A 25705-nucleotide genomic window follows, 5' to 3' on the forward strand; every position below is an offset into this window, starting at 1 on the left:
ATATTTGATAGCCGAGATTTGTTTTTTGTAAGATTGTTGACAGAGGGATCATGGCAATAATGAAAAGCAGAGGGGACAATGAATCTCCCTGGAAAATTCCTCTCCTGATGTTGACAAGTCCATAGCTTTCATTTCCAACAAACAGTTCAGTTTTCCAGTGCTCCATCATGTTTTCAATGAAGGTGCCAACGGTTTTACAAATCCCGATGGCGTCCAGGCACTTGATGATCCAGCTGTGTGGGAGTGAGTCAAAGGCCTTTTTGTAGTCAATCCACGTCATGTGAAGATTAGCTTTTCGGCTCTTACAGTTCTCCAGAATCATTTTGTCAATCAATAACTGGTCTTTTGTGCCCCTGCTTTTCCGTTTGTTGCCTTTCTGTTCATCTGGCAAGATGTTTTTTTCTTCAAGATAGTCTTGAATTCTGTCAGCTATGATGCCAGTCAGTAGTTTAAACATAGTGGGCAGACACGTTATTGGCCTGTAGTTTCCTGGTGCTGCTCCTTTTGCTGGATCCTTTTGTATCAGGTATGTTCTTCCAGTTGTTAGCCATTCACTGATACTTCCTTTCTGCAGCATCTCATTGAATTGTTGGGCCATTTTTCCATGTAAACTAATCAGATGTTTGAGCCAAAATCCATGAAGTTGATCACTACCAGGCGATGTCCAGTTCTTGACTTTTTGCACTCGTTTGCTGATCATTTCAGTTGTTATTTCCATCTGTTCCATTTTGTTCTGTGAGAATTTTCCTTCAAACTCCTTTATCCACCCAGCGTTTTTGTTGTAGTTTTTATTATTTTCCCAAAGTTCTTTCCAGAACTTTGTTGTTGCAGTTTTCTCTGGCTTTATGGTTACTGTATCTGTTGTTTGGTTCAGACTCTGGTAGAACCGTCTTTGGTCTGATTGAAACAGTTGATTTTGTCTGTACTGGATGATTCTGGCTTCATACCTTTCAATTTTTCTGGCTGTTGCTGTAATTTGTTCTTTCACGATTTCCAAAGCTTCTTCAATTTTTCTGGTGTTCAGCCAGTACTTTCGGATCAGGTATTGCTTGATTTTGTCATTCTTCAGTTTCCTCTCTTTCATATTTTTCAGGTTACTTGCATCTGATCTAAGTTTCTTGATTTTCAACTCTCCACTTGACTTCCACTTCTTTTCACATCTTGGTCATCCCTTTGGATATGTTCTGACTTGTTACTATCCTTCTTAAACCTTGATACCCAGAACTGAACAAAGCAGAATAAAGTAGTACTATTCAGTCCCTTGATCAGTGTTAATGCATTCAAGAATTTACACTAAGCTTTTTTTTAATTTTGGTGTTTCATAACACTATTTACTTTTGTTAAACGTGTGTTCCATCAAGATCGTTTGTCCTCTTTTGCTTGTACTACTGTCCAGCTGTCACACTGCACACAATTGAAGGTCTTACTAAATCTTTTCCTGCTGCTGGGTGCTGGTCTAGGTGCAGTTTTTCTGATAGGCCCCAAACCTCTCCTGGCTGCAGAGGCCCTTACCCTTCCCTTCAGCTGTTCCTTGGCACGTTTGACCTTCCCTGCTAACACTATCCAATCTAACAAAATATCTGGATCATCCCTAGGCAGGCACCAATCTAAAAGCCCTTTAAATTAGCCCCAATCATTCTTGCACGAGCTGCCTCTGAAGGAAACAAATGTCCATAATCCTGCATATAATTCTCCACATTCGTGATGAAATACAAAACCTCCTCTGGGTCCCCCCTGAATTTGACCCTCTGCTCTCCAAGGGGCCTGGGTACCCACAGCCCCAAGGTTACTCCCATACCCTGCTGGAAGTCCTCTTCCCCATGGCTCTCCTTCCCCAGGATTCCTTTCTAAGGCAACTCCTCTAAACTCTCTCCCAGCTGCCCCCTGGAAGGGCACAGGATTATCTTCTAAGGCAGCTCCCCTAAGCATAGTTCCAGCTTCTCCCTGAAAACACACAGGAGTTCCTGACTGTATCCCTCCTACAAGAAAAGAAAGTTGTTGCAACATCGTCTCAATTGCAGACAACTTTGCCTCCACCAGGCTCCACCTTTGGGGGGTGTTGTGACTGCACCTTCGGGGACTGTGGATGATGGTGGTGGGATTAGGAGAGGAAGGAAAAACCCTCGCGAGGAGGGCTCGTTGGAGGATTTGTACCGAAAGAGAATTAGGGACCTCAATGGGGAGTCTTCTGAGGAAGATTCAGATGGGGAGTTTGTGGAAGAAATGGATGCTGGGGAACAGGTGGTGGCTGAGGAAGTGGGCACTGACTGGGTACAGGCACCGGAGATGCCTGGGGAATTGGGGCCCATGGATACTGCTGAACCTTGGGTATCTTCATAAGCAGATCCCACTTGGTCTGTTTGGAGGAGGGAGGATGGATCCTCAGGTGTGCATGGTGTTGGGTGTGGGCAGGATGATTGGGATTCTGATGATGAATTAGGCACGCCCGATCCACGAGCCTTAGCTGTGTGGAGTTCTGACTCTGATTAAGGATTTGGGACACCTGCTCTTTGGGTGTTGGTGTTTGGACACCCAGGGAGAATTGGGATAAATTGGGAGTGTTTGGTCACTTCACTTTGCAATGTGGCAAGGTGTTGCTGGGTGCCATTGGGATTCCTGTACGTGTTTAAGAAGACTGGACTGGGACTGCTTCAGATGTACGTTTACCTGGGTTGCTCTGCAACGGAGTGCTGGAACTGTGTGGGTTTTCCTGGACTGCACTGTTATTACTATTTTTAGCTGCTGTTGCCTTCGTTGCCTTGGCTCTTTGTGCCAATTCGTGGACCTATGATTGATAACTACAACCTCTGACCCTGGACTGGAATTCGACCCTGTTTCTGCATTCGCTCTCTGATTAGTCTACCCACGGCTTTTGACTTCTGGCTTGCCTGTGGACCCTGCTGCTGTCTCCTGTCCTGACCCTGGATCAATCTGATGACGTCTCTTCGCCTTGTCCTTGAGCTTCTGCACTCCTGAAGCAGTTTGCTGCTGTTCCTGCTATTTTGACTCCGGACCGGTTTGACGACGTCTTTTTGCACTGCCCCTTTAAATCCCCAAAGCCTGTTGCTTGCAACAGAAAGGGTTTGGAACCATTCTTTCCCTTTTGCACAGGCTCCAATTTTGTTTGCAAGCTCTTTTGCTCGGTTTTAGTTTCTGTTTAGAGCCTTGTGTTTAAACTACTAGCTTGTAACTCTTGGGAGTTTTTTGGGGAGTTTCCAAGTCTTTGTTTTGTTTTGGCTGCTTTTCCAAGCCAACTTAGTTTGTTTAGAGCTGAATTGAAGCACCTTTTGTTTTATCTGAACTATTTGCTTGGATAAATCCGGTTTGGTTGCTAAAGCATACTTTTTGATTTATTTTTGTTTGGACTGCCTTCAAACACTGAAAGTTAAGTGTTTAAAGCCATCTTTTGTGTTTGTGTCTATTTTTTGGGCTATCTCTTGAATAAACTCTGTTTTGCTCTCAAATTGGCATCTGACTCTTGACATCACCCCCCACGTTCCAAGGTCTCCTCTTCCCAAAAGTTCCACAACTTGATCTCCAATGCCATCTGCTGGTCCAGGCTGTCAATGTCAGGAAGAGAGTTTATGAGGTAAACCTAGGTCACTGGCTCTTGTATCCTTTGGGGTTTGATGCAGAACAATAGGATCATATGGAAAGCAATGATTTTAAACTGGATTACTGGCTCTTGTATACTATGTGGTTTGGGGCAGAACATTTTTATCTCATGGAAAGAAGTGGTTTTATACTGGTGTCAGTTTACTTTAATGTGAGGGGCTTTGGGCAGAGTGAGGCATCCTTTGTTTTCAGATATGGTTATTTCTCCTGATTAAAAACCAAAAAGTAATACTGATCTTGTGATGAATGTAAGATGAATGTATTAGCTCTTACGTTTCCATGTGTGAGTGTGAGTGTGATGGGGAGACAGAATGGGAAACGGGACTGACAATATAAGAGGACGATTCTCTACTCTTAAAGGCACAGTCACCCATATTTTCCTCTCTCAATGTGATCAGGTGGTTTGTCATCTCAAATCTTGGTTCTATCCTCTGTGGTGGTACCACCTACCCTTCCAGTTTGATGTCATCTGCAGTGCTAATGAATATGTTCTCCATTCCTTCATCCAAGAAATTTGTAAAGGTATTGAACAATATGCCCTATGGAAGAAAAACCTGTGTCACCCTGCTTGTCACTTCTTTCTCCTGCACAAATTCTAAATGCATAAATAATGAGGAGAAATCATTGGTGAAAATTCAGGATTCAGTCCCTGAAATAGCTATGAATCCCTCAAAGAGTAGCATTATTACCTATGGTACATCTGTAGAATTAGTGTTGCTAGAAACCATGGAATCAATGTGTTGCTTTAACCATGGAATCAATGGAGTTGTGATTTGCTAAGGCAACAACACTATTTGGCAGAGAAGCCTAAAGATCTTATAAAACTACAGCTCTCATGATTTCATAGCATTTAGCCATGGAAGTTAAAATGGTATCAAACTGTATTAATTCTGCAATGTAGATGTACCCACAGTCAACATGTTAGCAGTTTCTGTGTCAAGGAGGATCTTGTTTCATTTAAACTAGGATTCACCTGAATGAATTCCCACAATCTACAAAACATGTAATTGTGCATCAAGAGAGAGTGAGAGAGCAAGATGACATACTCTTTAGAAAAACCAAGCTTCCCAAATAAGCTCACAGATCTTCAGAGGAGGAAGTCCTTTCAATCCCATCAATTTCACAAGCAAGCTTGGTGAGAGTACTGGGAATGGTTTTCTCTAAGGTTATTTCCACTCTGGAATTCTTGCCCAAGAGAGGCTAGACTGACTTTCTAGCCTCTTTTTCCACTTTCTTGTCCAATTCTATAATATTTGCCATGTTTGCTTTTTAAGGATGAAACCAATCTTCTTTTTGGTTCCATATGTGTGTGTGACATTGTGCACAATATTTAAAAGATGTTTAAATAATGTTCTTGGTGCACATGAAATCTGTGCGGTTTTCTATGCACACTTTTCAAAAGTAGTATTTTGTGCACATTTTACATTTTTGATTTCATATCCACTTTTCAAATGTTCACATTCCTTTAAATGTCCACAGTCATCCATCAATGTTGAGATTCTTGCCCTACAAAGTACAATTTGTAATGTCACATAGAAAACATTACACTTGCATAAACACATATTGTATGCAAATGTCTTTTTTCATATCTCTTCTGCTGAAAATAGCAGCAGGGTCTCTCCATGGGAAAAATTAAGAGTATTCTTTACATCACTACTGTAAAGTAGTATACTTTACATCACATGGTTTTAGCTATTTTTCTATGTATGTGTTAAGATACCATATCGCACTGAATATAATAAAATTTGGAAATATTTGTTAACTCTTTAACTGAAAGTTAAAACAGAGAATATAAGGTAATCTGATAGCTAGTCAATCACAAGCACCTTTGCCTTCTAGTAGCTTAACATTTTGCGAAAATAAAAACTTATTTATGGAAATGAAGAATGTTTTGCAAAGCCAGTAAGGAGACAATGTGATATAAGATGGCATGCTTATTAGAAGAGATTTCTTTTCCCTCATGACTTCCTACCAAGATAATGATTACTGTCCATTTTTTGTTCCAAGGGAAGATATATTTCCATAGGATGTCAAAACCTTTTTGCTTCACAGTGTCCCCAGCCTGACACCATATCAAGCAAAATTCTGATGTAGTAGTTGGTTGTCTTAGCAACATCTCACATACATGAGAATTCCTGGAATTCTGACACCTAAAAGAGGGAAAGAAAACATAAATCCATAAAAGAAACATGTTGGTCTGTCAAAGACTCATTTTACAATATACAACTTGACTAGAAGGGATGTATCATTTTTAATGCTCCTATAGCAACAACAAAAATAGCAAAATTATCTACCTTTAGTAAACAGAGAATAGGCAACATATATTCTTTCTTAAATTGTTTGGCTTTAAATGTTTTAATATCATTTTTTATCGTTTTTGGTAGGATGGATGGAACAATATTGGGAGGGCCAGATATTAGGCAGCACTCTAGTGGATCAATAATTTATTATTATATTATTGATCCACTAAAACTTTGTTTTTAACCTGCCCTCTCTTCCCAAGGAAACTCAGGGAGGCTTCCAAAATGAAAATAGCAAACATTCAATGCCAAGTACAGTGACAAGATAAGACAAACAAACAAACCAATTAAAATAAACAGATTAAAAATATATAAATAAAACAACATTGGCTAAAACATCTAATCAGTCAGATCTCATAAATAACACATTAAGCAGTTAAAATCTGTATTAAAATATAAAAGTGTAAAAATGTGGCTCTCCAATAAATTAAGGGAATTGCTGTCAGCAGCATCATACTAAGTAGAATCAATAATAAACTAGTCATCTTGCTGTCCATGGGCTAATGTGCAAAAATAGGTTTTTAGTTGTTTATTGAAGGAGAGGAGTGCAGAGGCTGTTATAATTTCTGTAGGAAGGGACTTTCAAAGGGAAGGGGAAACCACAGAGAAGGCCCCCTCTCATGTTCTCACAAGCCGTGCTTGAGATGAGGATGGGACTGAGAGCAGGGCCTCCTCCAATGATTGTAGTTTCTGAGCAGGTTTGTAAGTGGAGATGCAGTTTGTCAAATAGTCTGGGCCTGAACTATTTAGGGGTTTACAGATTATGACCAGCGCTTTTAGCCAGGAAGCGGACCGGCAGCCAGTGGAGCTGCTGTAACATGAAAGTTATCAGTTCCCTGAACAGCACTCCAGTTAATACTCTGGCTTTTGATCTCTGAACTAATTGAAGCTTCCAAACTATCTTCAAATGCAGCCCCAGATAGATACCCTTGCAGTATTCCACGCGGAATGTAATTAAAGCGTGAGCAACCATGGCCAGATGTGGTGTCTCAAATTACGAGTGCAGCAAAGGCACTACTGACCACCATCGACACCTGGGTTCCAGGGTTAGCACTGAGTCCAGGAGGACCCCAGACTGCGAGCCTGCATCTTCAGGGGGAGTGTGACCCCCTCCAGCACTGTAATCCCACTTCCTGGTCCACCTTCTGACTGACTAACAGTACCTCTGTCTTGTCTGGATTTAATTTCATTTTTTAGACCTCATCCAGTCCATTACTGATGACAGGCACCAGTTCAGGAACAGGATGAGATCCTTGGCTTTGGGCAGAAAGGAGTAATAGAGTTGGGTATTGTCTGCATAAATTTGACATTGAACTCCAAAACTCCAGATAATCCTACCTATAATTTAAAAAGATACAGTCCTGAATTCTCTCTCTTACCCCAGCTGCTTCTTGTTTGTAAAGGTTAACATACCAAAATAACAACAACTTATCCTAGAGAAAATTCCTCTTCTTGCTTTTTTATATATTAATAATTTTCAATTTATACAACAAAAAAGAAGAAAAGGAAAAAGAAAAAAGAGGAGGTGTAGTTATTGTTCATAGATTAATCCATGACAAATATTACATGTGTTATAAAAGCAGAGGGAAGGGGGCAAAGAAAATGAGGAAACATTTATCCATGTGCAACATTTTATTAAAGTCCATATTACATTAGAAACATTTTTAGTTAAAGCATTTTTTTTTCCTTTTTAAGACATCTATTTCTTTGTATCAATTACAAGGCTCATATAAAATACCAAAGGTTTCTATGTATCTACTATGGTAATGGGAGGAGTGTTGTTGTCACCAAACAATAAGTCCAGTACTGCATCTTCTTCCAGTATTATCTTGAGAACTTATCTTCTTCCAGTTCCTCTTCATTTAGGACCTTGTCACATTGGGGTCCTTGCTGTGGGGGACAGTGGGATGACTCATAGGACAGCAGGGCAAATTGTGGCACAGCAGGGTGAATCTGTCACCCAACACCTCACATCGCCTGCACCACCTGCTTAGCCATCACATACTGGAAAACATAGCTTTATGGTGTGCCCCCATGTTGTCCTTGTCCCCATGATTCCCAACCTGAAAATGGATAGTCTCCCATGTTCACGTTTCCCCCTCCTACTATGCTTCAATGATGCAGCTGGCAAAGGGTCCCATTGGAAGTAGGTGTGCATCATTTGATGAGATCTGGCAGGCACTGCGCTGGTTGCATCAGTGAAGCGTGGTAGAATGGAGAATTTCTTTAATGTGATGAGTTCCTAAGAATTTATCTTCATAATCATTATAAAATACAGTTTTATATTTGTTTAATAGGCTTGCTCAAATAATTCGTTTTCCCCGTTTACCGTTATTGATTCGTTTTTTTCGGATTTTTTGAAGCAATATTGAATCTTGGCTGTCCACACGCCTGGATATCGCGGTTTCGAACCGCGATTGGCCGTTTTCCGTAATGGCGCCTTTTTTTTCGTTTTTAAAAAATGCTTTGTCAAATCATCCAAACTTTTTTAAGTCCACTGGGGCAATCTAGAGTGTTGTTTGCCCCTTGTAGCCAATCAGAGAGCACGTTTAACCAGGGGGAGGGGCTGGTAGGACGTGCTTAATGAAAACAGCGTGCACACGCCTCGTGGCTCAGTCGCACTGGGACTTTGGGAGAGGGTGGAAGGGTAGAGATTCATTGGTGTAGGCAGGCAGGAAACATTGCTGCGTCACAGCATGGCTGTGTGAAGACCAGGACAGGAGAAAAGGTGGGGTGGTCTGTGGCTGAGTTTGGTGGTGTGGGTCTTAGGTCTTTCTATTTGTTTTGTTGTTGCAAACTTGCAAAGGGCTGTCCTGTGGGTGTTTTTCCTGTTCAAAATACAACTCCTTTTGGGTAAAGAAAAGCTTGCCTTTGTGCCTTGCCTTCCTTGTGTGTGTGTCTGCTTTGAAAAAGAGTTGCATATCCCATCCAGTTCAAAATACAACTCCTTTTGGGGAAAGGAAAGCCTGCCTTTCTGCCTTGCCTTGTGTGTGTGTCTGCAGGGACGCTTTGAAAAAGAGTTGCATATCCCATCCAGTTCAAAATACAACTCCTTTTGGGGAAAGGAAAGCCTGCCTTTCTGCCTTGCCTTGTGTGTGTGTCTGCAGGGACGCTTTGAAAAAGAGTTGCATATCCCATCCACTTCAAAATACAACTCCTTTTGGGGAAAGGAAAGCCTGCCTTTCTGCCTTGCCTTGTGTGTGTGTCTGCAGGGACGCTTTGAAAAAGAGTTGCATATCCCATCCACTTCAAAATACAACTCCTTTTGGGGAAAGGAAAGCCTGCCTTTCTGCCTTGCCTTGTGTGTGTGTCTGCAGGGACGCTTTGAAAAAGAGTTGCATATCCCATCCACTTCAAAATACAACTCCTTTTGGGGAAAGGAAAGCCTGCCTTTGTGGCTTGCCTTGTGTGTGTGTCTGCAGGGACGCTTTGAAAAAGAGTTGCATATCCCATCCACTTCAAAATACAACTCCTTTTGGGGAAAGGAAAGCCTGCCTTTCTGCCTTGCCTTGTGTGTGTGTCTGCAGGGACGCTTTGAAAAAGAGTTGCATATCCCATCCACTTCAAAATACAACTCCTTTTGGGGAAAGAAAAGCCTGCCTTTGTGGCTTGCCTTGTGTGTGTGTCTGCAGGGACGCTTTGAAAAAGAGTTGCATATCCCATCCACTTCAAAATACAACTCCTTTTGGGGAAAGGAAAGCCTGCCTTTGTGGCTTGCCTTGTGTGTGTGTCTGCAGGGACGCTTTGAAAAAGAGTTGCATATCCCATCCACTTCAAAATACAACTCCTTTTGGGGAAAGGAAAGCCTGCCTTTCTGCCTTGCCTTGTGTGTGTGTGTCTGCAGGGACGCTTTGAAAAAGAGTTGCATATCCCATCCACTTCAAAATACAACTCCTTTTGGGGAAAGGAAAGCCTGCCTTTCTGCCTTGCCTTGTGTGTGTGTCTGCAGGGACGCTTTGAAAAAGAGTTGCATATCCCATCCACTTCAAAATACAACTCCTTTTGGGGAAAGGAAAGCCTGCCTTTCTGCCTTGCCTTGTGTGTGTGTCTGCAGGGACGCTTTGAAAAAGAGTTGCATATCCCATCCACTTCAAAATACAACTCCTTTTGGGGAAAGGAAAGCCTGCCTTTCTGCCTTGCCTTGTGTGTGTGTCTGCAGGGACGCTTTGAAAAAGAGTTGCATATCCCATCCACTTCAAAATACAACTCCTTTTGGGGAAAGGAAAGCCTGCCTTTCTGCCTTGCCTTGTGTGTGTGTCTGCAGGGACGCTTTGAAAAAGAGTTGCATATCCCATCCACTTCAAAATACAACTCCTTTTGGGGAAAGGAAAGCCTGCCTTTCTGCCTTGCCTTGTGTGTGTGTCTGCAGGGACGCTTTGAAAAAGAGTTGCATATCCCATCCACTTCAAAATACAACTCCTTTTGGGGAAAGAAAAGCCTGCCTTTGTGGCTTGCCTTGTGTGTGTGTCTGCAGGGACGCTTTGAAAAAGAGTTGCATATCCCATCCACTTCAAAATACAACTCCTTTTGGGGAAAGGAAAGCCTGCCTTTCTGCCTTGCCTTGTGTGTGTGTCTGCAGGGACGCTTTGAAAAAGAGTTGCATATCCCATCCACTTCAAAATACAACTCCTTTTGGGGAAAGGAAAGCCTGCCTTTCTGCCTTGCCTTGTGTGTGTGTGTCTGCAGGGACGCTTTGAAAAAGAGTTGCATATCCCATCCACTTCAAAATACAACTCCTTTTGGGGAAAGGAAAGCCTGCCTTTCTGCCTTGCCTTGTGTGTGTGTCTGCAGGGACGCTTTGAAAAAGAGTTGCATATCCCATCCACTTCAAAATACAACTCCTTTTGGGGAAAGGAAAGCCTGCCTTTCTGCCTTGCCTTGTGTGTGTGTCTGCAGGGACGCTTTGAAAAAGAGTTGCATATCCCATCCACTTCAAAATACAACTCCTTTTGGGGAAAGGAAAGCCTGCCTTTCTGCCTTGCCTTGTGTGTGTGTCTGCAGGGACGCTTTGAAAAAGAGTTGCATATCCCATCCACTTCAAAATACAACTCCTTTTGGGGAAAGGAAAGCCTGCCTTTCTGCCTTGCCTTGTGTGTGTGTCTGCAGGGACGCTTTGAAAAAGAGTTGCATATCCCATCCACTTCAAAATACAACTCCTTTTGGGGAAAGGAAAGCCTGCCTTTCTGCCTTGCCTTGTGTGTGTGTGTCTGCAGGGACGCTTTGAAAAAGAGTTGCATATCCCATCCACTTCAAAATACAACTCCTTTTGGGGAAAGGAAAGCCTGCCTTTGTGGCTTGCCTTGTGTGTGTGTCTGCAGGGACGCTTTGAAAAAGAGTTGCATATCCCATCCAGTTCAAAATACAACTCCTTTTGGGGAAAGGAAAGCCTGCCTTTCTGCCTTGCCTTGTGTGTGTGTGTCTGCAGGGACGCTTTGAAAAAGAGTTGCATATCCCATCCACTTCAAAATACAACTCCTTTTGGGGAAAGAAAAGCTTGCCTTTCTGCCTTGCCTTGTGTGTGTGTCTGCCAGGGACGCTTCCTGATTTTCCCAAGACAACTTTGGGAAAGAGTTGCATATCCCATACTTTCCTGTAGAACTGGAAAGTACAGGTATCCCCTTGTAAATAAATAAAACTAACTAAATGTTATAGACTACGCTTTTGCAACAGTACATTGGCCAGAATATAACACGTTGCCAATCAAGATTCAACAAATATTTCCCACCAGTAACACAACACCTAACCATCATCCCTTCTGTTACCTGAAAACACTCCCCTTGACATGAAGCGCTCAGCTGTACGCGGGTCTGGGGGAGCAAGTCCTAGTAGTGGTCAAGCCACGGCCAGGACACTGTGGGGGGCCAAAAAAGTTAAGGTGGGTCCCATACGTCTGGAACGCCGAACTATGGGAGTGGGTGGACTTGATGAAGAACCAGGCTGTTCTAATGCAGACAGTTCACAGGCATCCACCCGGAGCCGGCTGTCGCATGGAGCTGAGACAACTGGACGATCATTGGAACATACAGGTGTTGCCGTCCTGGAACTACAGGTGGTGGATAGTGAGGATATAGATAACCCCACCCCTCCACCCGCTACTGACAGTGAGGAGGAGGTAGAGGAGGTACTACCATCAAAACGTAGACTTCCTCATGCTGCTGAAAGGGTGCCCACGACTCCCATCTCTGAGGGCGTCGCCACAGTGGCTGTGGGGAGGCCAAGGTCATTTATTTGGGACCATTTCCATGTCCACTCTCAGAGTTCTACTTTGGCAGTTTGTAGACACTGTGGGGCAAATATCAGCAGAGGCAGAGACACGAGACATCTTGCGACCTCGGGGTTGAGCTCTCACATGAAGCGACACCATCCCTCCATTTCGCTGGGAGGGGGAACTGCAAGCCCTTCCAGTGGCAGCCTTAGCACGCAAAGTTCACCAGGTGAAGATAGTGGAAGGCGGACACAGTCCACCATGGAGGATTGGGCCATTCCATTACCCAGAAAGAAAACGGGGGAAACATTGCTCACACCCCAGCAGATAACCCAAACTGTGGGAGAGATGATTGCCCTAGATCACCATCCCTTCCGCCTGGTAGAACAAGAAGGCTTCGTACGCCTTATGAAACGACTGTGCCCCCGCTACAAAATCCCCTCCCGTCACACCTTTTCCAGAAAAGTAATCCCCGGCTTGTACGAGGGCTGTAAGGAACGCATTATCCAGATGTTGCGTAGCGCCATGGGAGGACACATCCATTTTACCTCTGATATTTGGTCAAGCTTGGGAGGAGGCCACTCCTACCTCTCTCTCACGGCACATTGGTGGGAGAAGGAAGGCACTATGGATACATCCCATCGTTGGGCACTCCTCGCATTGGAGGTAGTTGATCGTGATCACAAGGCAGAGACCATCTGCAACTATCTGGAAAACATGATGGGGGAATGGATGCAGTGTAGGCCGGAAGAAATGAGGAGGGGCTTTATGGTGACGGACGCAGGGAAAAATATGATCAAAGCGGTTGAAAGTGCCGGGTTTCAGAATGTGTCCTGCATGGCCCACTTGCTTCACAATACCGTCAAGGAAGGTTTAAAGAGCCAGGAAGAGCAGTCGGGCAGCAACACAAACATCTCCCTGCTGATCGAGCGCTGTAGAAAGATCGCGGGCTACTTCCACCGGAGCATCAAGGCAGCCCGGCAGCTGAGAGACAGGCAGAGCCTTGAAGGCCTCCCGCAGCACAAGCTGCTCCAGGACGTCTCGACTCGGTGGAATTCAACCTTAAAAATGCTGGAACGCATGGTCGAGCAGCAGAAGGCGGTACACGGCATCTCCCTCACTTTGGTTGCGCCTGTTAGCAAGCTTGTTCCAACTAAGCAAGAGTGGGACACCATCTCCCAGCTAGTAGACGTACTAAAGCCATTCAAACATGCCACTGAGACACTTTCGGAATCAAAAGCTCTTCTGAGCCAGGCAGTGCCCATGGTCTTGAGGCTAAGGAGGCACCTAGAAAGGCTTGGGGCCGGTCGAACAATTGACTCCCTGGCTGGACCGCTGACACCGCCGGTCCAGGAGGTGGTGAGGAGGTTGTCCTTTGCTGTACGGAAACGGCTAGAGCCACTTCTTTCCAGCAAGGTCCATATGCTGGCGGCCTTGTGTGATCCACGGCTAAAGTACAACGTCTGCCCAAAAGACTTTACCATGTGGAAGGCCCAACTTGTTGACCTTGTGAGGGAGGTCTTTGCTGCCAGGGTGGAGGAGACGGGCACAGCGGCCCCTCTTCCAGAACTGCCTGTCACCCCAAGCACTAGCGCTAGTGGCGAGACGGAAAGTCCCGCGGAGCCGGTAGGGGGTTGCCGTAGGGATACGGATCTCCAGCCGCGAACAGGAAACGTTTTCTTTGCAGAGACGGTGGCCATACTTGCCTGCTCTGAAGAATCCTCTTTGCTGGCTTCTGCTCAAAAGGTAGACTCGGCCGAATGCTCGGTCAACAGGTACTTTGAGGAGCCTCCGGAGATAATTACTTGTGATCCATTGTCCTATTGGGCTTCACGCGAACACATGTGGCCGGATCTGTCGCACGTAGCCCGCCAGTTCCTCAGCTGTCCTCCCACCAGCGTCCAGAGCGAAAGGGTCTTCAGCATAGCGGGAGATGTAGTCACGCCCCACCGCAGCTTGCTGGACCCTCAAACAGTGGAGAAACTTGTTTTCCTGAAGGCCAACCTTCCTGTGTTGAATTTCCCAGATTTGGATTTTGAGACCGACTGCTCCTAGAGCAACAGTTCTCCTCCTTTAACCAACTCTGCTTCAGAGTAACTTTGGCCAATTTTTTTGGGCGTCCGGGCGGGGGGGTGGCCCCTTTGGACTCTGTCCAACAACTCTCTCCTCTATCCTACAATGCTTTCCTCTCTCTTTTCCCTTCCTTTCTCCTCTTTTTCATCACTCGACGTTGCCCCACTGACGTTTTTGGGTTCATCCATCTCAAGGGGCCGTTTCACGAATCATGTAATCATGGAATCATAGAAAAGTAGAGTTGGAATAGAACTCATGGGCCATCAAGTTCTCCCCCAAGAAAGACGCAGGAAGTATCATTCAAAGCATCCCCGACAGATGGCCATCGAGCCTATGCTTAAAAGCTTCAAAAGAAGGGGCCTACAACACAGTCCGGGGGAGACAGTTCCACTCCCGAACAACCATCGCGGAGAGAAGTACTATCTTTCATTTGTCCCTGTTGAACTTAATATACTTTTGGCCCATCTCTGTATTCGGAAGTTACAAAACGTTTTCTCTCATGTAATACTGGCTCTGTAGAGGTTGAAGGATATTCTGTGGAAAATTAGACCATAAAAGCCAAGGTAGATAATGCTTCCTCTTTGTGTTCTGTTCGGATTTCATTCAATTCCCTTTTTATTTGGGGGGGGGGGGAAATATTACCATCACGAGCCATGACTGTTTGGTCTTCTACAGATCCTCGCAGCTCCTGTACAGAAAGAGCACTGTTATATTTGATGTGGATACTTCAGATAATCATTTCAGGTGTAGGAATACGCCAGACTCTCACTTTACAGAGGTATACTATCTGTCCATCTGAACCTTTGAGGATGTCTTTATCCACTGGAATTAATACACCTCTACTTGGGACAGAACTTCTCTAAATTGTCATCTTTCAGTGTCCCATTGTCTAGAGCGGGTGTGGTTGCCGCAGTGGTCATGGGACGGCCGCCTTTGGGTCCCCTAGCCCTCTGCCCGCTTACGCGGAGGGTGCCTTTATAACTCGGAGGGGGGAATCATCAAAGACAGTGGTACTCCTCCGCCTTTGCCAGCATTTCTCCAAATGGTTGTCTAGTGTCCCTTCTCCTTTATATGCCGTGGTCTACGCTGTGGTCGTTAAACGGCCGCTTTTGGGTCCCCTCCCCCTTTGACCTGGCACGCAGAGGGTGCCGTTCCCCCTTCAGGACGTGTGCCTTGCGGCTGCTTTAGAAGTTTGGGCGCAGGTTACGCCGAGTGGAAATTGCCTTTTGCTGGCTTGTTGGGAAAACGATAGAAGAGGTACACGGCCTTCCCCTTGGGTGGTGGGGTGTTGCTGTGGGTAGAGGCTTAAATCGCAAAAACAAAAAACTTTGTGGGAGGGCCGTGCCGAATTCTCCGGGATGCATGCCGGCCAACTGTGGCCGGCTGGCTCAGGGTGGGGTCTTTGCTGCCCTTTGTTTTTTCCCCTTACTTTTCTTTTCTTTTTGCTGCCTCTCGGACTACGTGACGCCAGACTCTAGAGGTATATGCCCTTCCCCCTTCAGGGCGTGTTCCTTTGCGGCTGCTTGCAATGTGTGGGCGCAGGTTACCCAGAGTGGGAACAGCCTTTTGCTGGCTTGTTGGCAGGACGATAGAAGAGGTACACGGCCTTCCCCTGGGGTGGTGGAGTGTTGCTGTGGGTAGAGGCTTAAATCGCAAAAACAAAAAACTTTGTGGGAGGGCCGTGCCGAATTCTCCGGGATGCATGCCGGCCAACTGTGGCCGGCTGGCTCAGGGTGGGGTCTTTGCTGCCCTTTGTTTTTTCCCCTTACTTTTCTTTTCTTTTTGCTGCCTCTCGGACTACGTGACGCCAGACTCTAGAGGTATATGCCCTTCCCCCTTCAGGGCGTGTTCCTTTGCGGCTGCTTGCAATGTGTGGGCGCAGGTTACCCAGAGTGGGAACTGCCTTTTGCTGGCTTGTTGGCAGGACGATAGAAGAGGTACACGGCCTTCCCCTGGGGTGGTGGAGTGTTGCTGTGGGTAGAGGCTTAAATCGCAAAAACAAAAAACTTTGTGGGAGGGCCGTGCCGAATTCTCCGGGATGCATGCCGGCCAACTGTGGCCGGCTGGCTCAGGGTGGGGTCTTTGCTGCCCTTTGTTTTTTCCCCTTACTTTTCTTTTCTTTTTGCTGCCTCTCGGACTACGTGACGCCAGACTCTAGAGGTATATGCCCTTCCCCCTTCAGGGCGTGTTCCTTTGCGGCTGCTTGCAATGTGTGGGCGCAGGTTACCCAGAGTGGGAACTGCCTTTTGCTGGCTTGTTGGCAGGACGATAGAAGAGGTACACGGCCTTCCCCTGGGGTGGTGGAGTGTTGCTGTGGGTAGAGGTTTAAGTCACAAAAAAAAAAAACTTTGTGGGAGGGCCGTGCCGAATTCTCCGGGATGCATGCCGGTCAACTGTGGCCGGCTGGCTCAGGGTGGGGTCTTTGCTGCCCTTTGTTTTTTTCCCTTACTTTTCTTTTCTTTTTGCTGCCTCTCGGACTACGTGACGCCAGACTCTAGAGGTATATGCCCTTCCCCCTTCAGGGCGTGTTCCTTTGCGGCTGCTTGCAATGTGTGGCCGCAGGTTACCCAGAGTGGGAACTGCCTTTTGCTGGCTTGTTGGCAGGACGATAGAAGAGGTACACGGCCTTCCCCTGGGGTGGTGGAGTGTTGCTGTGGGTAGAGGCTTAAGTCGGAAAAAAAAAAAACTTTGTGGGAGGGCCGTGCCGAATTCTCCGGGATGCATGCCGGCCAACTGTGGCCGGCTGGCACAGGGTGGGGTCTTTGCTGCCCTTTGTTTTTTTCCCTTACTTTTCTTTTCTTTTTGCTGCCTCTCGGACTACGTGACGCCAGACTCTAGAGGTATATGCCCTTCCCCCTTCAGGGCGTGTTCCTTTGCGGCTGCTTGCAATGTGTGGGCGCAGGTTACCCAGAGTGGGAACAGCCTTTTGCTGGCTTGTTGGCAGGACGATAGAAGAGGTACACGGCCTTCCCCTGGGGTGGTGGAGTGTTGCTGTGGGTAGAGGCTTAAGTCGGAAAAAAAAAAACTTTGTGGGAGGGCCGTGCCGAATTCTCCGGGATGCATGCCGGCCAACTGTGGCCGGCTGGCACAGGGTGGGGTCTTTGCTGCCCTTTGTTTTTTTCCCTTACTTTTCTTTTCTTTTTGCTGCCTCTCGGACTACGTGACGCCAGACTCTAGAGGTATATGCAATTCCCCCTTCAGGGCGTGTTCCTTTGCGGCTGCTTGCAATGTGTGGGCGCAGGTTACCCAGAGTGGGAACAGCCTTTTGCTGGCCTTTGGGTAAAACGATAGAAGAGGGTGGAATGATCAAAGACAGTGTTACAGTCTCCCATCACCCTGAGAGGCTGTGATTGACGCTATTGCTGCGGAACGGCCGCCTTTGGTTCCCCTTGCCCACTGTCCGCGCACACGGACGTTGCCGATTGCCCGTCAGGGTGTGTGCCTTTGCGGCTGCTTTCAAGGTGTTGGCAGAACGTTTCGCCGAGTGGTAAATGTTTTTTGCTGGCCTGTGGGTAAAACAATAGAAGAGGGTGGAATGATCAAAGACAGTGTTACAGTCTCCCATCACCCTGAGAGGTTGTGATTGACGCTGTTGCTGCGGAAAGGCCGCCTTTGGTTCCCCTTGCCCACTGTCCGCGCACACGGACGTTGCCGTCAGGGCGTGTGCCTTTGCGGCTGCTTTCAAGGAGTGGGCGCAAGTTCCGTCTCGTGGAAACTGTTTCTTGCTGGTCTGTTGGTAATAACGAGGGTGGAGTGATCACAGACTGTGGGACAGTGTCCCATTCACCTTAAAAGGAAGTGTACTCAACGATGTGGCGGCAGAACGGCCGCCTTTGGTTCCCCTTGCCCACTGTCCGCGCACACGGACGTTGCCGATTGCCCGTCAGGGCGTGTGCCTTTGCGGCTGCTTTCAAGGAGTGGGCGCAAGTTCCGTCTCGTGGAAACTGTTTCTTGCTGTTCCCCTCGCCCTCTGGCCGCGCACGCGGAATCACTGAAAGAAGTGGGACACCTTGGCCTTTACCACTTCTCAAAATTGTCTTCTTTTACTGTACCATTGCCTTGTGCGGGTGTAGTCGAGAGCATGTGATGATAATCTTACGCAGAGTAAGAAGTAGAGAATCAATCCACTCAGAATCTCTTATGCTATTAAAAACAATTACTTAATAATGCCTTCATGTTTCCTTTGGAATCCACATTTCTGCTTTGTTTCTACTTTGAATTACTTTCTACTACATTACACACTATATCTTTCATAATTGTACTTCCTCAAGTTTACTTAAACTGTATGTATACCAACCAACTGAAGTCATTTCCCTCTATCCAGGTCATCTGCAGGAGAACTTTAATAACCCCTGAAGAACACACTAGTCTTACCTGCAGTGGAACTGCATGGAAACATGTGTCTAACATCAGAGCCTTAAAACCTTCCCCCTCCAAAAAGCATTATAGGTCTGTGTGGTCGTTTGTAGCCTATTTAAGAATAGCTTGACAGGCCAATAGTATTTCGCACTGTATAGTTTTTTAACTGTCAAACTACCTCCTCTTCAGTCCTCGGACTCGAGCCGTGTTTTTACACCACTGTTTTTTAAGCTGGTAATGCTGTATGCTGACTGTGACTTCAGTTATATCTTATGTCTTATTGACCCAACATGAACACAGAAGAGTCTCACTGATCAAAGCCAAACGGGCCTACCACTGCTGAAATAAGCAGATTTCTTGGATTGGACTTGTTGAAGAAAAGCATATAACACATCATATCAGGTTATTATTATCCAAATAAAGCACCATAAATGCATGTTATACAACCAAGGAGACATAAGAAGTCGTTCTATATGCTGAAATGATATGTTGCTATTGCTTACTTTATGAATTTAGCTTCAAAATATCACAATATAATGGAATCATTGACTACAGAAATGGCTAGATTTTTCCAGAGGCTAGACGGTTTGCTGTTATGGAGTGTATCTTTGTGTCATGGGTTGTGGTGTGTGGGCGTGGGGCCGGCCAACGGTGGCCGGCCCCCCGGGTCTGATGGGCTTGGGCCCACATTTTGAAAGCAGACGTGAAGAAAGCATGCCCTTCCCCCTCTGGGTTCAGCGGTGTGGGCGTGGGGCCGGCCAACGGTGGCCGGCCCCCCGGGTCTGATGGGCTTGGGCCCACGTTTTGAAAGCAGACGTGAAGAAAGCATGCCCTTCCCCCTCTGGGTTCAGCGGTGTGGGCGTGGGGCCGGCCAAGGGTGGCCGGCCCCCCGGGTCTGAGGGGCTTGGGCCCACATTTTGCAAGCAGACGTGAAGAAAGCATGCCCTTCCCCCTCTGGGTTCAGCGGTGTGGGCGTGGGGCCGGCCAAGGGTGGCCGGCCCCCCGGGTCTGAGGGGCTTGGGCCCACATTTTGCAAGCAGACGTGAAGAAAGCATGCCCTTCCCCCTCTGGGTTCAGCGGTGTGGGCGTGGGGCCGGCCAAGGGTGGCCGGCCCCCCGGGTCTGAGGGGCTTGGGCCCACATTTTGCAAGCAGACGTGAAGAAAGCATGCCCTTCCCCCTCTGGGTTCAGCGGTGTGGGCGTGGGGCCGGCCAAGGGTGGCCGGCCCCCCGGGTCTGAGGGGCTTGGGCCCACATTTTGCAAGCAGACGTGAAGAAAGCATGCCCTTCCCCCTGTGGGTCCAGCGGTGTGGGCGTGGGGCCGGCCAACGGTGTCCGGCCCCCCGGGTCTGAGGGGCTTGGGCCCACATTTTGCAATCAGACCTGAAGAAAGCCTGCCCTTCCCCGTGGGTTGCGGCGTGTGGGCGTGGGGCCGGCCAACGGTGGCCGGCCCCCCGGGTCTGAGGGGCTTGGGCCCACATTTTGCAAGCAGACGTGAAGAAAGCCTGCCCTTCCCCGTGGGTTGCGGCGTGTGGGCGTGGGGCCGGCCAACGGTGGCCGGCCCCCCGGGTCTGAGGGGCTTGGGCCCACATTTCCTTTTTTTTGGTCTTCTCTCTCTTTCTCTGGGAAGGGTGCCGGCCAACGGTGGCCGGCCTAGTATTTTAAAGTGTGGGCCTTTTTGGCGGTGGCTTTTTCTGTCTTTTCTTTGGTCTTTGCTGCCTCTCGGCCTACGTGGCCGAGTTTCCCCGATGCACCGCCTCTCTCTTCTCTCTCGGCTGTCGTTCTTTACCCCTTTATGCGAGTTTGCACCGAAGCCTCCTTTGGGGCGACGGCCCCTCTTTCTTCCTGTCTGGGAATCGTGCGGGCCAACGGTGGCCGGCCTAGTATTTTATAGTGTGGGCCTTTTTGGCGGTGGCTTTTTCTGTCTTTTCTTTGGTCTTTGCTGCCTCTCGGCCTACGTGGCCGAGTTTCCCCGATGTACCGCCTCTCTCTTCTCTCGCCGGCTGTCGTTCTTTAGCCCTTTATGCTATTTTGCACAGAAGCCTCCTTTGGGGCGGTGTCCTCTGGTTTTTTCTCTCTCTCTCTCTCTCTCTCAGGGATGCGTGCCGGCAAACAGTGGCCGGCCCGGCTTAATGTATGGGCCTTGTCGCCTGTGGCTTTTTTCTTTCTTTTCTTTTCTTTTCTTTTCTTTTTGCTGCCTCTCGGCCTACGTGGTCGGGTTTCCCACGATGCACCGCCTCTCTCTTCTCTCTCGGCTGTCGTTCTTTACCCCTTTATGCGAGTTTGCACCGAAGCCTCCTTTGGGGCGACGGCCCCTCTTTCTTCCTGTCTGGGAATCGTGCGGGCCAACGGTGGCCGGCCTAGTATTTTATAGTGTGGGCCTTTTTGGCGGTGGCTTTTTCTGTCTTTTCTTTGGTCTTTGCTGCCTCTCGGCCTACGTGGCCGAGTTTCCCCGATGTACCGCCTCTCTCTTCTCTCGCCGGCTGTCGTTCTTTAGCCCTTTATGCTATTTTGCACAGAAGCCTCCTTTGGGGCGGTGTCCTCTGGTTTTTTCTCTCTCTCTCTCTCTCTCTCAGGGATGCGTGCCGGCAAACAGTGGCCGGCCCGGCTTAATGTATGGGCCTTGTCGCCTGTGGCTTTTTTCTTTCTTTTCTTATCTTTTCTTTTCTTTTTGCTGCCTCTCGGCCTACGTGGTCGGGTTTCCCACGATGCACCGCCTCTCTCTTCTCTCGCCGGCTGTCGTTCTTTACCCCTTTATGCGATTTTGCACAGAAGCCTCCTTTGGGGCGGCGGCCCCTCTTTCTTCCTCACAGGGAAGCGTGCCGGCCAACGGTGGCACGCCTAGTATTTCAACGTGTGGGCCTTGTCGGCCTATGTGGTCGACGTGTTTCCCACGATGCACCGCCTCTGTCTTCTCTCGCGGCTGTCGTTCTTTACCCCTTGGTGCAATCTTGCACAGAACCCTTTTGACAGATGGAAGGGCTATCTGAGCCTTGCGAAAGTGGTTACGGAGATCATCGCGGAACGCAAGAAGGTCCCATTTCCATCTCAGAGTTTGGACACAATGGAGTACGACATGCAGCTAGTCCTCAACGAGGACAACTTTGAAACAGCATCACAATGGGTTAATGGAAGCAGTTCCAGCAGCAAGAGCTCCAAAGGTAGTGCCAATGGCCAGGCTTCCCAAAACAAGGAGATTTGCAATTTCTGCAAACACAACGGGGAATCCAAGCAGGTCTATTCGTCCCACCGGCTGAAGGGGATGGACGGCACCGTGGAGTGCCCCATCTTGCGCAAATACACCTGTCCGCTCTGCGGTGCCACGGGCGAAAAGGCCCATACTTTAAAATACTGCCCACTGAGCCAAGGGAAGAGGTCGCTGTATCGCAAGTGCGGACGTAACTCGGCTGGACGCAAGGTGAGGAGATAAGAAGATCAGGAGAAGACCGAAGCATTTATTCTTAGTTTTAGTTTGACTTTGTAAAAGAACAACATTTGATTTCGAGCATCATTAACACTCTTTACATTTCCTCCCACTTTGTTTCAGGTTTGGAGAATGGAAGCCCAATTCTCTTAGACTACATTTGTGAGTCCAGAAATGTTTTTTTATGTATATTGTTGCCTTCTTTCACATTTGTTGTACCTAGGTTAATTATATTGTGTTTCTTTTAGATGTGTCAGTTGCCTAGTGTGATGATTCATGGGCCCTGCAGTCCTATTCCTGACAGTATTGTGGCAGATGAGGAGGAAAATATGGAGTTTTCCCCAGATTTCCGGTCGGAGTCAGAGCCTTGGCAGCTGCCTGAAGTTCTAGTCCAAGAACCAATTAAACCTGACCTTGGTGGGAACTCTCCCCCTTATGGGAGAAAACAGGCTTACACGACTGATAGAGGATCGAGAGAAAAATTTAGAAGGAGTGCTCGCCTTGCTGCCAAATATGCCACTGATTAGAAGTATTTCCCCTGAGAAAATACGGGGAGTCTTGCACCTGCAAGCTGGTTTCCTTCGCTCCCTGTTCTCTAGGGAAAGTGATTGTTGTTTGGGGAAACGAGACCCAATATAGGGAAATTGCGCGAAGGATTCCTTGCGGAGTCAATTCGTCAGCTCCTGGAGAGAGGTCATGTGTGTGTGGACTTCGAATCCTGTTCCTTGCCTCCTGAATCTAGTTCCAAGCCTTGTCCTCGTCTCACGGATTTACCACAGATCTTGTTCCATGCTTCAAGTTGCTTTGCCTTTAGCCACAGCTCCAGCCACGTTCCAAGTAACTTTCAGCCTTGTGTCAAGCTTCATTGGATTCAAGACTTTTTCTGTTTTCCCAACGCTTTGCTTGGCAAAGCGTGTGTTGCGGTTATTGGATTATAATCTTTGGACTCTAATATTTCATATTGGACAATAATCTGCTGGACTATATTTGGCCTCATTTGAAAGGTCTGCTTCTGAACTTTATTCTACACTTGTTTTTATTGACTTTATATATTCCTTTAATAAAGATATTAGATAGAATCTGGCCTCAGTGTATGGTTATTGGTGCCCAGCAGCCTATATCCTGACACCTTGTATCATGCTTTTTTATACATATAATCATGTTTTTTACATATGTAATATCACGTTCCTTTGACATCTGTAATTGCCTTATATCATATTTTATATTGTGTTTTATATATGCAGTTACTTTACATGTTTCTTTTATGTATGGATGTATAATTTTTACATGTTTAATTATATTATTTGCAACTATAATTGCCTAATATCATGCTTCTTTTATATATGCAATGACATCATGTTTATTTAACGTATATAAGTGCCTTATATCATGTCCGGGTTATCATGTGTGTCTCCAGAGGGATGCAGCCCTATCCTTTGCAGGGAAAATATAGAAATATCTTCTAAATGGCTACTGTCTAGAATTTTGTTTTGTAAAGAAAGGAAAAGTTTATATGCTATTGGAAAGAAAGATACTATTTTATGTTTAAATTTTGGAAAGGAATAGAATTGGTTATTATTACTGTGGTCTAACCTTCAATTGTTTGCAAGTTGTTCTAAAGTTTGGATCGTAGAGTTTAATAAACAGAGTTTATGGTTTTGGCATCAAAACTGTTCATGTTGTGCTTAAATGGGATTGAATTTTCTTTAATTTGTGGCCCATAATAGGCTGGTTATAAGCCTGATCTGGAAGGCAGCCAAGGCAAAGACCATTGAGCTGCTGAACTTGCAGACTGAAAGGTCCCAGGTTCAAATCCCGGGAGCAGAGTGAGCGCCCGCTGTTAGCTCCAGCTTCTGCCAACCTAGCAGCTTGAAAACATGCCAATGTGAGTAGATGAATAGGTACCGCTGTGGCGGGAAGGTAATGGCACTCCATGTAGTCATGCCGACCACATGACCTTGGAGGTGTCTATGGACAACACTGGCTCTTGGGGTTAGAAATGGAGGTGAGCACAACCCCCAGAGTCAGACATGACTGAACTTAACGTCAAGGGATACCTTTACACACACACACATGCAGGGACTACACCAATTTAACAAAGTTTCAGCCACAAAAACAAAGTTTCTAAAGTAGAGCAATGACTTTCACAGTAAAGACAACCCAATTTAACAGGAAATAAGACTTTCAAACCAGGAACAGATTTCTGCAATTATTAAAAAATGGTTCATTATAAAAGCTATGAAAATTTGCCAAAAATCAGAGGATAAGGGAAACGTTCCACATTTTGGTGAGCTATCAGTGTTAAATGTGTTCTACCACTGTACCAAGTTTGAAGAAGATCACTCAAAAAATGAGGGCGGGAGAGCCCCCTAAGTCCCCCCCCTTCGGGCTGTTTTTGGGCCACCGCGCATGCGCGTCCGCCATTAACGAATTAATTTAGAAAATAACGAATTTTCGTTAATTTCGAAAAATTTTGGGGGCCAAATTCGTTATTAGCAACAAAAACGAAAAACTGCCCCCTCTAGTTTTGAAACGAGTTTAGAATCAAATTTTTCATGGATCGATCAAGCCTATTGTTTAAATAGAATTCAATAGCTATCTATTAAATTTATATGTAACATTAGATTTTGAATGTATTACATTATTGATTTTGAACCCTTTATCTGATTTTCATAATTAAATAGTAACTCTAAAAAATTAATTTAGTCTGTCAGTATTGACTAAGGAAAAGTTCAATTTATTGATTATCTTAGTTTTTTCTTTTTATAACAGTACACAAAATTATATATCTGTTTAAAAATAAAAAATAGTACTAAAAATAAAACTTAAGGGGGGAGGTTCCCTTCTTTAAAAAATGAGTAGAACCATCTTCTTTTTTACCACTCCATTTATTAGAAAGAAGCAGGGGGGAAATATCAAGCATTCATAGTATTGCAGGTGATGTAAGGAAAAGAAGAAGAAAAAGAAAAATAATCTTCTCAATGCCCAAAAAAACTTCACCAAGGAGAGTAGAGAGTCATCAAAATCTTTGCCACAGTCTTAAAGTGTAGTAATAAAAACAACATCAGATAGAAAGGAAAGAAAGTTATAATATTAAAAGAACACTCAAGGAGCACTATACAAAAGAGAAGAAAATACCTCTTCCTAACAGAAGAACTAAATAAGAGACAGATCCGTTTCAGATGGGAGAGGAAAGAAGGGATCATGACAACTTACAAAGATGAAAGACACTGGATAACTTCCAAAGAAAAAGTGAAGGAATTTTATAAGAGACTAATGAAAGAAATAGGCAACCAGGAACAAAATATACAAGACTCGGACAGAGAGAGAAAGAGAGCAAGGACCATTTCACCGGAGAAGGCAGAGATTCCAGCAAGACGACCATCCCCAGAGATGAATCATCTGGAGGAAGTGAATGAAAATCAAGGCTAACTGATGGAACTAAAATGCAACTCAAATAATATTAATGGCTTAAATGTACCCAATAAAAGAAAAAAAGTATTTGATTACCTTAAAAAGTGCAAATTTGATGTAATCGCCCTTCAAAAATCACATATTTGGCAAAGACACTCCTCCCACTTGATTAACAAACACATTGGAGATGAATTTATTTTATCTTCAATGGAAAAAAGGTGTAGTAACTTACGTAAATACTATACTAAAACCAGAATTGGCCTTTAAAGACGATGACGGAAGGATGATTGGGGTCAAAATAAAAATTAATGATAAAA

At 46.0% G+C, this 25705-nt stretch overlaps 1 protein-coding gene across 2 annotated transcripts; it reads left to right on the forward strand.

Moving 5' to 3' along the window:
- The first annotated feature begins 20423 nt into the window (after positions 1 to 20423).
- LOC134297756 (nanos homolog 2-like) lies at positions 20424 to 24548 on the forward strand. Of its 2 annotated transcripts, XM_062976228.1 has the most exons (3): positions 20424 to 21968; positions 22098 to 22136; positions 22223 to 24548. In XM_062976228.1, the coding sequence occupies exons 1-2, from the start codon at positions 21447 to 21449 to the stop codon at positions 22125 to 22127; spliced, it is 552 nt and encodes a 183-aa protein (XP_062832298.1). In that variant the 5' UTR covers positions 20424 to 21446; the 3' UTR covers positions 22128 to 22136; positions 22223 to 24548. The 2 variants fall into 2 exon arrangements, 1 of the variants encoding a protein (XP_062832298.1); XR_010004619.1 differs by having other exon boundaries at positions 20424 to 22136.
- The last annotated feature ends 1157 nt before the right edge of the window (positions 24549 to 25705 follow it).

Source organism: Anolis carolinensis, chromosome 3 (genome assembly GCF_035594765.1).
Source record: "Anolis carolinensis isolate JA03-04 chromosome 3, rAnoCar3.1.pri, whole genome shotgun sequence".
Lineage (NCBI taxonomy): Eukaryota > Metazoa > Chordata > Lepidosauria > Squamata > Dactyloidae > Anolis > Anolis carolinensis.

Bases quoted from the DNA above. Each gene is read 5' to 3' on its own strand.
- LOC134297756 (XM_062976228.1), top strand. From the start codon at position 21,447: ATGCACCGCCTCTGTCTTCTCTCGCGGCTGTCGTTCTTTACCCCTTGG. The intron at 21,969-22,097 runs GTGAGGAGATAA...ACTTTGTTTCAG, and splicing joins GTAACTCGGCTGGACGCAAG to GTTTGGAGAATGGAAGCCCA.